This window comes from Camelus bactrianus, chromosome 8, assembly GCF_048773025.1.
Source record: "Camelus bactrianus isolate YW-2024 breed Bactrian camel chromosome 8, ASM4877302v1, whole genome shotgun sequence".
Classification (NCBI taxonomy): Eukaryota; Metazoa; Chordata; class Mammalia; order Artiodactyla; family Camelidae; genus Camelus; species Camelus bactrianus.
In genome coordinates, this window is record NC_133546.1 from 39,338,586 (window position 1) to 39,353,459 (window position 14,874).

General features: G+C 38.8%; 1 protein-coding gene across 1 annotated transcript; it reads right to left on the bottom strand.

The window, feature by feature from the left end:
• Positions 1 to 1,386: 1,386 nt before the first annotated feature.
• CALHM4 (calcium homeostasis modulator family member 4) lies at positions 1,387 to 14,209 on the bottom strand. The gene is made up of 2 exons (XM_010965460.3): positions 12,459 to 14,209; positions 1,387 to 9,254 (listed from the first exon to the last, which is right to left on the bottom strand). Exons 1-2 carry the CDS (start codon positions 13,011 to 13,013, stop codon positions 8,868 to 8,870), a joined length of 942 nt encoding a protein of 313 aa, XP_010963762.1. The 5' UTR covers positions 13,014 to 14,209; the 3' UTR covers positions 1,387 to 8,867.
• Between the last annotated feature and the right edge of the window lie 665 nt (positions 14,210 to 14,874).

The window sequence follows — 14,874 nt, forward strand, 5'->3', positions numbered from 1 at the left end:
TAGCCAGAGTGAATCCGGGGAGAAATCAGATGGGAGTCCGGAAGTCTGGGTTCTAGATTCAGATCGCTAGGCTTCCGTTTTGAGTCTGTAAAATGAACGCGGCTGGACATAGATTTAAATAGGTCTGTGATTGCGTATTTTCTGTGAATGATGTAACAATTTTGATGAGCAATGTAAAAGTAGCAGTTCTCCGAGAAATACTTCAGAACCTTTGGTTTGGCAGAATGAAACTGAGGAAGTGAATCTCAGTACTACAAGCCTCACTGACCTCCACTCCTTGCTTATCTCCTACAGTCTACTCTGACTCAGCACAGCAGCTAGAGTTAACCTGCTACAATGTAAATCAGGTCATGTCACTCTTTTGCTCATAACTGACCCCCCCCCCCGCCCCTTAAAGACCCTTGTATTTAACAGTATAAGCGCTATGGAATCTGACTCCCTGACCATCACCTGCATCTCCTGTGATCTCTTAACCTTATTTCCTACTACCCTGCCACCTATTCCGTGCTTCAGCCACACTATCCTCCTCGCTGTTCTTTAAAAATGGAAGGCAGGTTCTCCCCCTAAGGAGGGGCTTGCTGTTCCCTCTGCCTGGAATGCTCTCCCCACCCCACCCCCCGCCATGCCCATGTCTTTCTTTAGCTGTAACTTGTTCAACGAGACTACCCCAATCACCCTACTTAAAATTAAAACCACTTCCTTCTCAGTACTTCCTTTTCCCTTTACCCCATGATATTTTTCTCATGACACTTTAAAATTACACTGGGATTATTTATAATGTTTATTCTTTCTCTCCCTCTACTAGACTGTGAGTTCCATGGGGTCAGGGATTTTATATACAGTTGTACTTTAGTACATAGGGCAGAGCAGGACAGAATAAGCACTCAAAAAATATATATTCTCTGAATAAATGAGTGAATCCAATGGAGTACTAACATGATATGATTCTAAACGCACTGGACCAGGGAGTTATAAAACTAGTTTAAAGCCCTTCTTTATAGTTGACTTACCAAATGCATTTGTATAAGATGCATCCTCTATGGGTCTCAGCTTCCAAATCTATGAAATGGGGGAGTTAGGCAAAAATGATCGAGATAATTTCTAGATTTAAGAATCTATGATTCCTCAAGATCTTGCTTACATTGGTGATAGCTGTGTACTAGACTTCAAAGACAGTGGTTAACACCTCTGATCCAAGGTGTTAACCACAAGAGTGGTGTCTGTGAGCGGAGTTGTTACTCCCCTAACAGTCTTGATGCTAATGTTCTTGAACCGTTTGGCAAGATGGTGACCTCAATTCTGAGCAACCACAAAGTAGGGACAACATTGAGTTTTAAGTAGGCTACACTTCCACATTACCTTGCATCCAAGGATGAAGTATAAGGTGGACAGACTTGAAATAGCATTTGTACATGTTCCTTTTCTCTCACCCTAGTAATGATCATTTTGATCATTTGTTTTCTTTTACTTTTTCTTCTCTTCCTCCTCTTCCCTCTCCTCTCTCTCTCCTCTGTCTCTCTCTGTCTCTCCCTCTTCTCTGCATACCGCCTCCCTCTCTGACATCTGCCTTTGCTTTGGATTTGAAAGGGACTAGGTGGGGAAGGAGGAGAGAAAATGAAGGAGCAAAAGAGTTATGGAAGAAGATAGGGTTAGTGAAATGCAGTATGAATTTTATTAAATGTGTGGAAGGAAAATAAACTTGAGAGTTAAAGTGGAAAATTAAAATTTAAGTCAAATCACCCTTTCAGCTTCCTGAAAAAAAAATATAGTGACAGTTGAGTCAGGGATGACCCTAAGGGTGTGCAGGGTTCTGGAAAAACATTTTGTGGGGTTGAGGGGCAGGGGAGATTCCTTATCTATATAAACAATTTTATTAAAGGATGTATTTTAAAACTTCGTGGGCTCATGTGAGATACAGTGATTTAGTGATGGAGGTTTAGAATAATAGATACACTTGCACATTTGTTTACTGTTTAATCAGTGTTCATGGAGATACTCTACCATGTCCATGCACAGTCTCTTCCTGGTCAGATGGAAGAACAGTATCATCTCTATGTTCTTTATTGTCAAATGCATTGTTGCTATCTAAATTCATATCTCCCACAATGACTAAACAAAAACAAAAACAAAACAAAAAGTAGCACTGTTGTTACTACTCTCAATGCCACAGCTCTTTGTAGTTTCTATTGAAACAATATAGTTCTTGCCTCTGCAGGATTCTAATACCATTTATGTAATGCTGACGACATCAGTACTCATTAAGCTCCATCAGCAGCATGCCGCTCCTGAACACTGGCTTCCAATGATTTTCTCCAAGAATGTGCTCTCTAGGTGAAGTCCATCCATGCAGTTCTTACCCAAAACATGCAACAAAATGGGAATGGTCATTTTTCTAGTCACTATCTTCCAGAAACGTATTTTCTTGATTTCTGTGGCACATAATCACTGTATTCCTAGACGGGGATCTCTTTGGGTGCTGCCTGCACCCTGTCTTCCACACAGAGCCACAAGTTGGGAGGACCGACCAGGCGCCTTTGGGCGGAGCCAGAAGAGCCACCCAGTTAGTGTGCCGGAATGCGCTTGACCCACCCGGCAGAGCACAGCGTCACCGCACAGTCAGCAGCCAGAGAGGACAGGGACCCGAAGGGCGAGCTGTAAGCCTCCGAGGGCTTGATAACGCCCCGCTCCACTACCACCCACCCCCAGGCTGATCAGGGGCGGACACCCCGCGCACAGCCTACCCTGGATGCCCGCGGCGCGGCGCGGTGAATAAGGACCTGCCGCCATCCCGCCAGCTGGGATGCTGTAGACGGAGATGGGCTTCTCTGGTCGGAAAACAACGGGCCCTCAGCGCGCCGAGGGCAAAGGGTCCGGAGGTGCGCGGAAGCAAAGAAACCCGCCCACGCTGTCGGGCCCTAGAAAATTTTCAAGAATGAGCTCAAAACGCAGAGCACCCTAACCGCAGGCAGAACGGAACTGTATTCTTAACTACATTTTATTATTCTAGCTCTGCCACTAGTAACTAATGGTTTTTGCTGTTGGATTTATCTTTCCCGCAAAATATACACCTTTCTCACGGTATTCTTACGACCTATTTAATCGTTAATGGAGAAAATGTACTTATTTTGTAGGCAGCTTTCTCAAATTCATGTTATCTCAAGGTGAAAGAATGGCAAGCATGAACTGGTCAATAATACGACCATTATTCTTGATTTAAGAAATTTGCTCAACTACTAAAGCGCCACATCGATCCAGATTAGCTTTTTCCCTTTGGCTTTTGTTTTCCCATATTTCAAGTGCTAGATTATGTCCACATTATGAAATAGCTTATAATATATAATTCTGTTGATGTCACTAACTGGCAACTATAGAAGAAAAATATATTTAAAAATGTTTATTTGTGGTTTACACTGAAACATCTATTAAAAAAACACATAAAATGTGTAAACAGCTGTTCTTTTTTGCACTTTAGAACACTTTAAAACATGAGACCACATTGTATTTTCTATATTTATAAAATATTATATTACAGATGTATGTATTTATTTTCCAGGAGCAACAATTTTGCCTACGGCAGAGCATCAATGCATATAGAATCATAGAATGCTTAGAAATTACCCTGAAGAGGTCTTAATCCAGAGGGTCTCATTCATGACAGGCTTGCGGGTTCACAAACTCCTGAAATATATTGGTGTGTGTGTGTTTGTTTTCTATTGCCGCTGTTTCAAATGACCGCAAACTTAGTAGTCAGAACAATGTAAGTTTATTATCTTATAGTTCTGTAAGAATGGTATGTACTTCTTACTGTTTGACACAGATCAGACACAGGTCTCTCTGGGCTAAAATCAAAGTGTCAGCAGGGCTGTGTTCCTTCTGGAGGCTCTAGGGGAGAATCCGTTTTCTTTCCTCCTCCAGCTTCTCGAGGCTGCCTGCCTTCCTTGGCTTACGACCCTCATCATCTTTAAAGACAACAATGGCTGAATTCTCAGGCATCACTCTGACACTCCTTGACACTCCTCTTCCCTTGCCACTTTGCTTTTTCTCTGACTGTGATTCCTCCTCTTACAAGGACCCTTGTGACTCCAGTGGGACTTCCAGGATAATCAGTGTAATATCCCCATCTCAAGAGCCTTAACTTGATCACAGCTGCAAAGTCTCTTTGCCATATAAAGTATAAAGTAACATTCACAAATTCCAGGGATTAGAACGTGTACATCTTTGAGAGGCCAGTATTTAGCCCACCACAGCATATAAAATCTGAGGTATGTGAGCCTGTGTGCGTATGCACAGTGTTATGTTTCTGGATAGTTCTTGAAAATAACTTAAGCCAGAACAGCTATTCAGAGGGACCTGTGACTTAAAGTAGTTTAATCACTCACTCCCAGAATTTGATCATCCTCCCCTATCTCTAGTAAGGGAAAATTAAAGTCCCAGAGAGAATGACTTATACGAGATCATGTGAATGGTCAGAGTGTGATTTCCTGACCTCATGTCGACCCTTTATAACTACAGCCTATTGAAAACAAGTTGACAGATTATAGTGAAGTCTACCACTCCCTGCACAGGAAAGAGAATACCTGAAATTGCTGGGCAAGCTTGCAGTTAGTCTGTAGCTAATAAAATCAGGGCTACTGGCTGTTGGGTAGCTCGGATCCAAAGTTATGCCTCAATGACAGTGGACAAGTCACTTTGCTAAGAAGGGCAGTACCTTGAAAGTGAGCCATTATACATGCAGATATAGTGGAAGTGGAAGAAGAAGGACTCAGACATGATACAGCAGCTTATTGTTGAAGCTCAGGATGTCTTAGTTATCCATGGACAGAAGTAGGAGGAGAATCCTCATAACACCTGCAAGTCCCCAGGAAGTTTGTAATGCTTTCCGTAGCTGCATTCCAGCACAGTGCTACAGAATGCAGTGTCAGAAGTCAGACGTCTGGGGCTGGATTCTGGCTCCATCACTCACAGGCATGTGACCTTTGGCAAAGTGCTTGATTTCTCTGTATCTCAGTTACCCCACCAATAAAATGGAGGAACTTATTTTATTGGGGTCAGATAGGCCTGGATTCCAATGATAACTGCAATTCACTAGCTATGGTAATGAAATAATTATATCAATGAGAAAGCATTTTATTTGTATAGGATTTTGCACAAAATTCCTTCACGTTCTCTATGTTATTTAATGTCACTTCAGCAACTCATTTATAATATGTGACTCTCTTTACCAGTTTGTTGTAAGCAGTAAATGGAATCATTTGTTTAAAGTAGCTAGCATAACGCGTAAACGCTACACATTATTTTTACCGCTTCTATATCACCACCACCACAGATGGGTGCAGCTACCTGTCTGGACCACGGGGGGGCAGCAGAGAAAACAAGACGAAATCCACTTCTTTCCGACGTTCTGAGGTTAGAGAAATTTAATTGTTACTTGGTGGTTAGTACAGAAAAACAATTCAAGTCAGGAATTTAATAAAAAAATGTTTCTCTGGAAATACCATCATTGCTCCTTGGTCCAGAATTCACATTTCTGGATATGTGCCTCACACCTCTGGGAGCCAGTGGTGCGGCTGTCTACTCTGATAGCCTGCTAACGTCTGCTCTTTAGCGACCAGTGTCAAATTTTGCTAGACTTATTATATCTCTAAACTTTACATTTTGAGGTAGTGAATAGCTACTGAGTCTTTGGTTAGCCATGATATTTCAAAGTTTTAAGATTAATGTTATCTCCCTTTGTGCTGCAAGCAGAATGCAAGAAAACTCTTTGTAAAATCACATTGTTGTTTCTTATTACAATCATGCATTAGAATTTTTTAATAGAATTGGAGACTTGGAACAGAGAAAGGAGACAAAGAAGATGATTAGTATAAGTGTGATTCTGCAATTCAGCTTTGGAAAACATAACGCTGAGTAAAAACACATCTGAACTTTGGGATTGTATTTGTCTCCTGGAAAGGAGGCAACTTGGATTGTGGTGGGTGGATGAGGGAGCTGACAAAGCTGAAGTTAAGAAATGAGTAAGTCTGTACGTATGCCAGACCACAGCATTTGATGTAGTGGCCAGAAGCATTTGGTAGCAAAATATAAGGTAGTATTAGCACATAATTGATGTTAATTATATGTTTTAAAATTATATAAATCTATTAAGCACAAAGGGGAGGAAGTACAATCTTCTTAATGGAAAAGTTTTGTCTAATTGGCTATGGAACAGAAGTCTATGCTGGACGAAAAAAAAACTTGGAAATTTACTTTATTAATTTGAAATACATAATATACAATAAAGCTCAAGGATGTGTACTACCATTTAAATGTTCATATAGAGGCTATAAAGTTCACGGAGGAGCCAAACTTACAATCTGGAATCTACAGTGGAAGACCATGATTCAGTGCTTCAAAGTATAAACTGTATGTAATACTCGGAAAGAGAGTGATGTAGAAAAGGCTTCCAGAATCTAGTGGAGAGAAAATTTCCTGGTGTCCATATACAAACAACTATTACTTTCTTCCTGGTGATGCAATGCGTTAACTTCATACACTCTGATTTTGCTAACTGAAAATCTGACTGAAGAGTATTCTAGTTTTTGTATGTTATTCTGTATGTCAAAGTATATTCACTGAAAACTAGTAAGATAATCCTGATCATAGTATAAAATGTTGATTTAACTAGTGTGTCCCAATACAAAGGAACTTCAGAGTCTCAGGTAAATTAAGGCATAGAATTTTGGAGCTGGAGGAGACCACAGAGAACAAAGTGGAGGTAGCCTTTGATAAGTACACAGCTCATTTATAGCAGGGGCAGACGAGGGCCCTACGTCCATACGTACTCCTATTTTTTTAAGATCCCTCTTGTGATGCCATAGCTGAACTATATATAGAATTAGATGACAAAGTGGAAAAAGTTTCCTTGGCTACTTGAAAAGATCAGTACATTAACATTCTTTTAAAAGTGGAATGGCAGCAAATGTCTTTAGAGAAAGCTCAGAGTCAAACTCAGTGATATTTTCCTTCCAGTAGAAATAACCTGAGCCTCCCAGCACTCCAGAAGATTGTATACTTCTTGACCTGTATTCATATAAATATAAATATCTTATTAGATTTAGAAGGGACCTCAAGAATGTATTTGGTTCAGTTCCTTCCTTTCCAGGAGGTAAGATATCATTATCCCTATTTTGTACATGAAACAGTTGAGTCCCAGAGAGACTAACCAACTTGCCCAGTAACTAATGGGAAGGGAGGAACAGGTCTGCTGTCCTAGCAAAGTACTATACTATGTGTCTCTTACTGGTTAAAAAAAAGATAGTTTTCTTAAAATTCATTTTTATTTGTTTCCATTAAGTTTGAGGGACCCATAATTTCACACAAAATACTCTTCCATGATTGTGTAGAAGTAGATAGTAACTGATTGCATTTTAGACAGTCAATTTCTCTGGTCTCCTTGAAAGTGAATCTTGAAAGTCAGCTTGACTATTCCCAGTTGGCCCATTGCCCAGTAAGCAGCCATAATTTTGGTTTTAAAAAATAAAGAAAATCCCTTATTTTGCTTATTTTGGCCAATGAATTAGTTGTTTAAGTGAATGAGTCAAAAACCAGTCATGAGACACTACATATTTCAGAAAAAAACCAAGATAAAATAGGAAACTGTCAAATATTAGAAGTGAAAGTTAGATAGGTCTTCCTTTTTAGAGTTCTAGATAATGGACATACGAAAATATAGGTTGCAGTCTTGCTTCCTAAAGTGGATTTTGAGTGCAAAGGTGCAATTTGATAATGAAAAGGCACAAATGTTATGGTTACCACGGGGGAAAAGGGGTAGGAAGGGATAAACTGGGAGTTCGAGATTTGCAGATACACATTACTATATATAAAATAAACAAGTTTATACTATATAGCATGGGGAACTATATTCAATATCTTGTAGTAACCTATAATGAAAAAGAATATGAAAAGGAATATATGTATGTGTATGTATGACTGAAACATTATGCTGTACGCCAGAAATTGACACAACATTGTAAACTGATTATACTTCAATTTAAAAAAAAGAAAGAAAAAGAAAAAAAAAGGCACACATGGTATCTCTATGGTGGAGCACAGGGGGAAAGCTTTCTAGAATAAACTTTATATATCAAAGCTATAAAAATGCTCCTAGTCTGGAGGTGCTACCAATGACATTTATGATACTAATGAGGATACGTTATGCATCATCTTCCCCTGATTATGGCAGGATGACTCAAGACCTTCTTGACTGGGCTTCTCCTTTACATGTTAACAGTTTAGAAAGGGCTTTTATCCTAGTTCCCAAAAGGTCAGATATTTAAGCTTGAAAAAAGAGGAGGAAGCAGTGACAAGTTCCTGGATATTATAGAGAGGTAGAAATTGGGGGGAAAAAAACCCCAGAAATTAGAGACAGGGAAAACAGTGATAGAAGACAGGGACTGCAAAGAGGAAGATGAAAGTAACATTTATTGGCACCTATTTTATGAAAGGCGCTATGCTGAGTACTTTGCTTATATTATCCCATTTAATTAGCACATATAGCTTTACAAGAGCTCTGTGAGGTAGCTACTATGTGCAGGTAACAAAATGGCACTCAAAGATATTAAAATTTTTACATAGCTAAAAGGTAACAACTAAGATTCAAATTTTGACATGACTTCAGATTTCATATTGTTTTCATTAGACCAGTCAGACCATCAATGAAATTTCAAAAAGAGATATCAGATAAATTGACTTTGAAAATAGCATTTAGGATGGACTTATGTAAACAAATATCAGAAGAGAGAAAAAAAGATGAAGAGATTACACTGCAACTCCATCATCATAGAAATAAAATAGCTGTTAAGCAACCTGAGTTGTGAAAGGTTCTATAATTAAGATTTTAACTCAATATCTCCTGATTTCCCTTCCTCATTATCCTCATCCACCCTGTCTCCCAGGAAGCTATAGTGACCTTGCAAGTCATCACCAATGCAGAGAAAACCGGGTATTGAAATATCTTTCCAGTCCCGACACGAGGGAATACGAATGTGTTTGACATCTTCAGTTCCAGGAATGAAGCCAAATAGCTTCTTGATGCGCTGCGTGATGAGGAGCCGCGAGTGCTGCTCTGCAGCTTGTTCAAAGAGCTTTCTCTCATTGCAGAGGTGGGTGGTCCAGTAGTGATGCTGCAGAGAGGTGAGGGGGGAGCAGCATCTCGCCAGACAGCAGGAGACTAGGACAGCAGTGGTTGCCAGGGTGATCAAAATCCAGCCTAGCATCTTCCCATAATTATTAAAAAAAAAAAAACAGAAAGCATCCATATATCAAATAGTCAAGAAACAGCCATGGGAGGAGGGATTCCTACAAAACTGAGAACTAGAATATGGGTAAGAAATGTGTTTTTCTCATCTTTAACATATTAACAGGTGCTAATCATTTGATCCTGGTTGCAGGGATGACATAGGGTATAGGCTCAACCATTTCACCTTGGTTTTGGGATTACCAAGGATTTTGACCCGTTAACATGGAATAGATTCTAAATCCCATCCTTGAAGTGGCAGACACTATAACCTACCTTTGTATAAGGTATGTAAACTACATTCTTTGATTTTAGCTCAAGCCTACTTTTCAACTATCAGGTATAGGTCCATGCATTTGGGGGGCACTTAATAAATACTTGATAGTGATGGTGATGGTGATGAAGATGAGGGTCTGGTAGATAATTATGGTGGTCTCATTACATGTCTTCAATGATGTGCCAGCAAATATTCATTGACATTTCTTCCTGAATTGCTCCTTCCTTTTCTTTTCTGTGACCAAAGAAAGCCAGTGAGCAGACTCTCATGTCCCTAAGGGTGTAACACCTATTATTTCTCTTTTCATTTTCCTCTCCCTTCAAATAATCATTTGTTGGCCAGTTTTATGATTTGTTTTTGAAACACACTTTGAAAGGAAAAGGAACTAGATTTTATTTGCAACTATTCACTTCTTCCACTCTTAAAGACTGATATAAACAGCTATTTTCTACATTAAGAATCCTTTTTTTTTTTTTCATTTTCATTATTCTTTTTTCAGTATTTAGTGGTTGTTATGTAGGGTGAGAGAGACGAGGTCCACAGATTTAGGGAAACCAGCAGCGTGCAGCCATAGTCTGGAAGGTGAAGGTCTCTTCCCCAGCTGTGACTCACCAACAGGCCTGGAGTTACCAGTGTGCACAGCAGGATAGCTGTACTCTATAGAGGCTAAAACCTACAAAGTGATACTCATCATAATTTAACTTAATAGAGGCCAGCATAGCAGAGGAAAGGTCATCTCAGTTGCCCATTAACTCATCAGCTATCATTTATTGAGCCCCAGGTTGACCTCCCACCATGTTCTGGGTATGGTGCTTGGTTACTGGGACTCATATGTGAATAATTTTAGATACATTCATTCTCTCTGCAGTCTTTAAGCTTAAAAAGGGAAACAAATTAACAAGCCAAGAAATATGGTAAAATAGGATAGTTTTTGATATGAATAAATACAAGGCCCAGGGAAGCACAAGGGAAGAGAAATAACTTATTTAAGGGAAAGAGTGTCAGGGAACACTTCCCAGAGGAGATGATGCTCAGTCTTAAATTATTAAAGAGGAGTTCACCAGATGCAAGAGGTTGAGGAGAATTCTAATGAGGGAAGAAGTCAGAAAAATAAGAGTGCGAAGAGTTGGGATAACCTCATAAAGTTTGGATTCACAGGGTCATAGGAATCACATAGGAAAATGGTCAGGGGCCAGATATTGAAGGATATTGTATCTCATGCCAAGAATCTGGATTTATGCTTAGGCTGGTAGAAAAACCACTGAAGGACTTAGATGGGTGGGAGGGGTAAGGGGGAGGCCGATCACTCAGTTCTCAGAGTGATGCCTGTGGCATGAGTATAGAAAGTAGATTGAAAGGGGGTGAAATTAGTGGCTGGAAGGTATTTTAGAAAGAGGTATGGGGCAGAGAAGGGATTTGAGCTTAATCTGATCTGGTGGTCAACCCAGAATAATCCAACATAAAGATAATACACATTCCTCAAATGAGATTGAAGTTCAAGGTATTTACAGAAGGTGGCCTGGTGAAATAGAAACATCATGATCTTTGGATATCACAGTCAGCCATTTATTAGCTCTGTTAACTTATGAAAGTTATAAACTCTGTGAGCTTTGGTTTCCTCGTCTGTCAAATGGGGTTGATTATACCTTTGTCTTAAAATAATGAGGATTAGAGTCAAGATATGAAATATTTATACACTAAGTCAAAAGCATCTCAAATGTTAGTTTTTCTGTCACTATATCAAAAACCCCACTGGCTGGTGGCATTCAGAGCTGTAAAACTGTCTCTTCACAGAATTGTGTGTATCATTAAATAAGATATTTTATTTTGATCTTAGGAGCAGCTTACCATTGTGTATTATATCTTAGTTGTTTTACAAGCAAGGACATTTTTTAAAGTTAAAACTGCCCCATTGATTTTTTTTTTCACTTTTCAAAGCTCCTCTGCCAGAGCTTTAAGGCTGGCGTAAATAGGTGGAGGCAAACCCTTTCCTAATGAGATTTCTAATTTTCCTTAAACTAGGCCAGATGTAACATTTCAATATTCTGTATGTTGACGGCAAATTTTTTCAACTAAACAGCATTAGCACTTCTAAATTTTAATAGCTGAAAAGTGACAGGTCAAAAAATGCCTTTGCAATAAGTAGTTTAAAAAATGTGTTTTTACTGCATTGCAGTGATTTGAAATGTTTTCCCCCCAATCCCTTGGAGAAACTGATGAAAGCCAATGATTCTTTCTCTACTGACAAAAATGCACTTTTACATCTTTAAATTTAACCTGTAAGAGCAGTAGGTTTAGGGCCTCCTCCCTCTTCACTCCACCCCCTCATACAAACCTATCTAAGGATACTAAATTTAGAAGCATCATTCGAGTTTTTTTGGGGGGGAGTTTATTTTTAATCATAATTAATCTTTCTGTAATTTTAGATAAGATTTTAATATATAAGAATGCATATTTTAAAATATTTATGTGCAGCAAGATGAATTTAGTTATATAGTAAAAATAATTTTAATAACAATATCTAAAATTCATTTTAATATAGATTCTGAACACAGTACTGAGCACTCTGGATGCATTAGTTCATTTATTACTCCAACCCTATGTGGTAGATCCTACCAATATCCATTATACAGCTCAGAAATGTGAAGTGTGGATGAATTATATAATTTGCATAAGGTTTTGCAGGTTAATAAATGGCAAAGCAAAACTCAAACCCAGGTCTGCTGACTCCAAAGCCCAGAATTCTGACTATAGCTTTGTCACTGCTCAGTAGAAATCACTTTGATGAATGGCGTCTACTCTGTGTTCTACCATCAGACAATATGAGAAGCAGCAGGGATGTGAAATGTTTCCAGCGACTATAGTTAATATGGGAGAGAGAGCAGAAAAGAAAAATCAAGAACTTACTTGTGACTGATATCTGTGCAGAAGAGTAACTTCATCTCTCACCAGGATTATGTCCGCTGGAGCTGATTTGCAACATGGAAACCCTGCTAGGATCTCTTTTCGTTTGCTGGCGCTGATGTTGTGAAACACTGGGTAATGGTCCACAGATGCGAATTCACTTGCTGCGCATTCGTAGTAGGTGCCTGTCAGCAAGGTCACTGCCAGCCACGTTAAAGGAGCAACAAGTGCCCTCCCAGTGATGCTGAAGAACCGAAGGCAAGCCAGCTTGCGCTCCAGGAGGCTGATTCTCCGCGGTGGAGGGACACAGATGCAGTACTCACCGGCAATTGTCCACGTCTGGCTCCTCAGAGCATAACCAGCAACCAGAAGTATTAAGGCAGGGATGACTAGAAAAGCAGAACCATAATAGAAATTTTTCCCAATCTGACAGGGACATTTGAACGTGAATGAGGAGAACAGCTGTTGGCCACCAATAGTCAATGCAGCAATTAGAGAATTGATCAAAGTTCCACTTCTCTGCAGAGAAGATACAGTATTGTTGAGACCTCGGCTCATCGTTGAGAAGCTCTTACTCAGATCAACTTGTAGCCCTTTCTGATCATTAGACTCCACCAGCTATAATCATTTTATGGGATCTTACTGGTTGAACTGGTTGTGTCAATCTACCCAACATCCTCACATGTTTAAAGGATTCTAGCATCTTGTGTACTTTGTGATTCCTGAGCTAATAAATGCACCTCAGATTATAGCTGGAGGGACCTGAAGGAGAGATTCATCTGGCCTGAGTGATGGGGGAAACTTCTTCAGTGTATCTTTCTACTGTAAAGAGGTTGGCTTGCTTGCAAAACAAATTGCTGTCATCTTTCAATGTGCTGCTTTGTGTGACACAAAATGCTCAGCACCAGCAAATAAGGCATTGGAAGCAAAACAAAGAACATTCCTACCTTTGCACTGGTCCAGGATTTTGTTACCATAAAGTTATGGCATAAATAATAATGGAAATTATCAAATACTAGATTAATCCAAAATCTAGAGCTGTCTGGAGCATCTGTAACGTAAGAGTTCTGCCAGAAGATCCCAAAAGCTTTTCCAAGACAAAGCTTGGGTAACCCTAAAGCCAAATCACAACAAAAACATTCTAACTTTGCATAAAAATGTGTTTGTGTTGACAGAATACAATAACGTGTTGCTTTAAAAGTTAAGCTGCAAATATGCTTATATGGTATCTTTCTGTCATATAAATATGTAATATTTGGGTAATTAATAAAGTTATATATCTATAAATAAAATGGCCAAATATGTGAAATGTTTACTGTGTTTATTTAATCAACAAATATTTATTGTATAACTTCTATTAAAAGGCCCTGGAGTAAGCTTGCTTGGGCTCACAAAACTTGAATAAGATGTAAATTTCTCTTTTCAAATAAACTCTCAGCTGGATAGAGTTAAATACATAATTAAGGAATTGAAACATAATGTGAAGGATTTCACCCGAAGTGTGGTATAAAAAGACAAAGAAATAAAATAATACATTTTTTAAAACAGTTAAAGAAAACAGAAAACAGGTTAAGCATCTCTATGATCTGTGTAATAGGATCTCCAGAAGAGAAAATGAAGGGACTGGCAGAGAAGCAGTATTGGAAGAGAAATAACTGAGAATTTTTGCAGAATTAAAGAAAGTTCTTACATCAGAAATGTGTTATATATTCAGAGCAGTGTACCTAAAGACAAGTTTATATCTGGACACCTGGTAAAACTGTAGCTTGTGAAAAATAAAGAGATATTCTTAAAAGATACCAGAAAGAAAAGACAAATACCCTACAGAAAATAACAACAGACTGATAGCATACTGAGCAGTAAGGACAGAAACTAGAAGACAGTCTTCCAAGTGCTTAGTACCAGCTCAACTACCTATCATTCAAGATAAAGTAAAATAAAGGCACATAAAGACGAAAGGAATTTACCATCCACAGACCTTCATTAAGAGAATTGCTAAAGGATGTAATTCAGCAAGGAAGAAAAACAAACTGCAGAAAGACATGGGAACCGAAAATGATGACAGGGACAAATGTATTTATTAAGTTTCTTTAATTATTAGCTGTGGAAATAACTACTTTTTATTTCAAAAGATACAACTAAAGTAATCCATGGTTACAATAAGACATCACTACATATCTACTAAAATGGCAGACACTTGAAAGATGCTCCATTGGTCTCCAATTACCAAACATTGGTAAGGATTGCAGAGCAACTGAAACTCTTATAGACTGATGTTGGAAATGTAAATGGAAACAACCACTTTGGAAAATTGACAGTTTCTTTAATTTGCCTGCCATATAATGCAGGCACTTACCCCTAGTTATTTACTCAAGAGAAACGACAGCCTATGTCCACATGAAAACTTATGTATGAATGA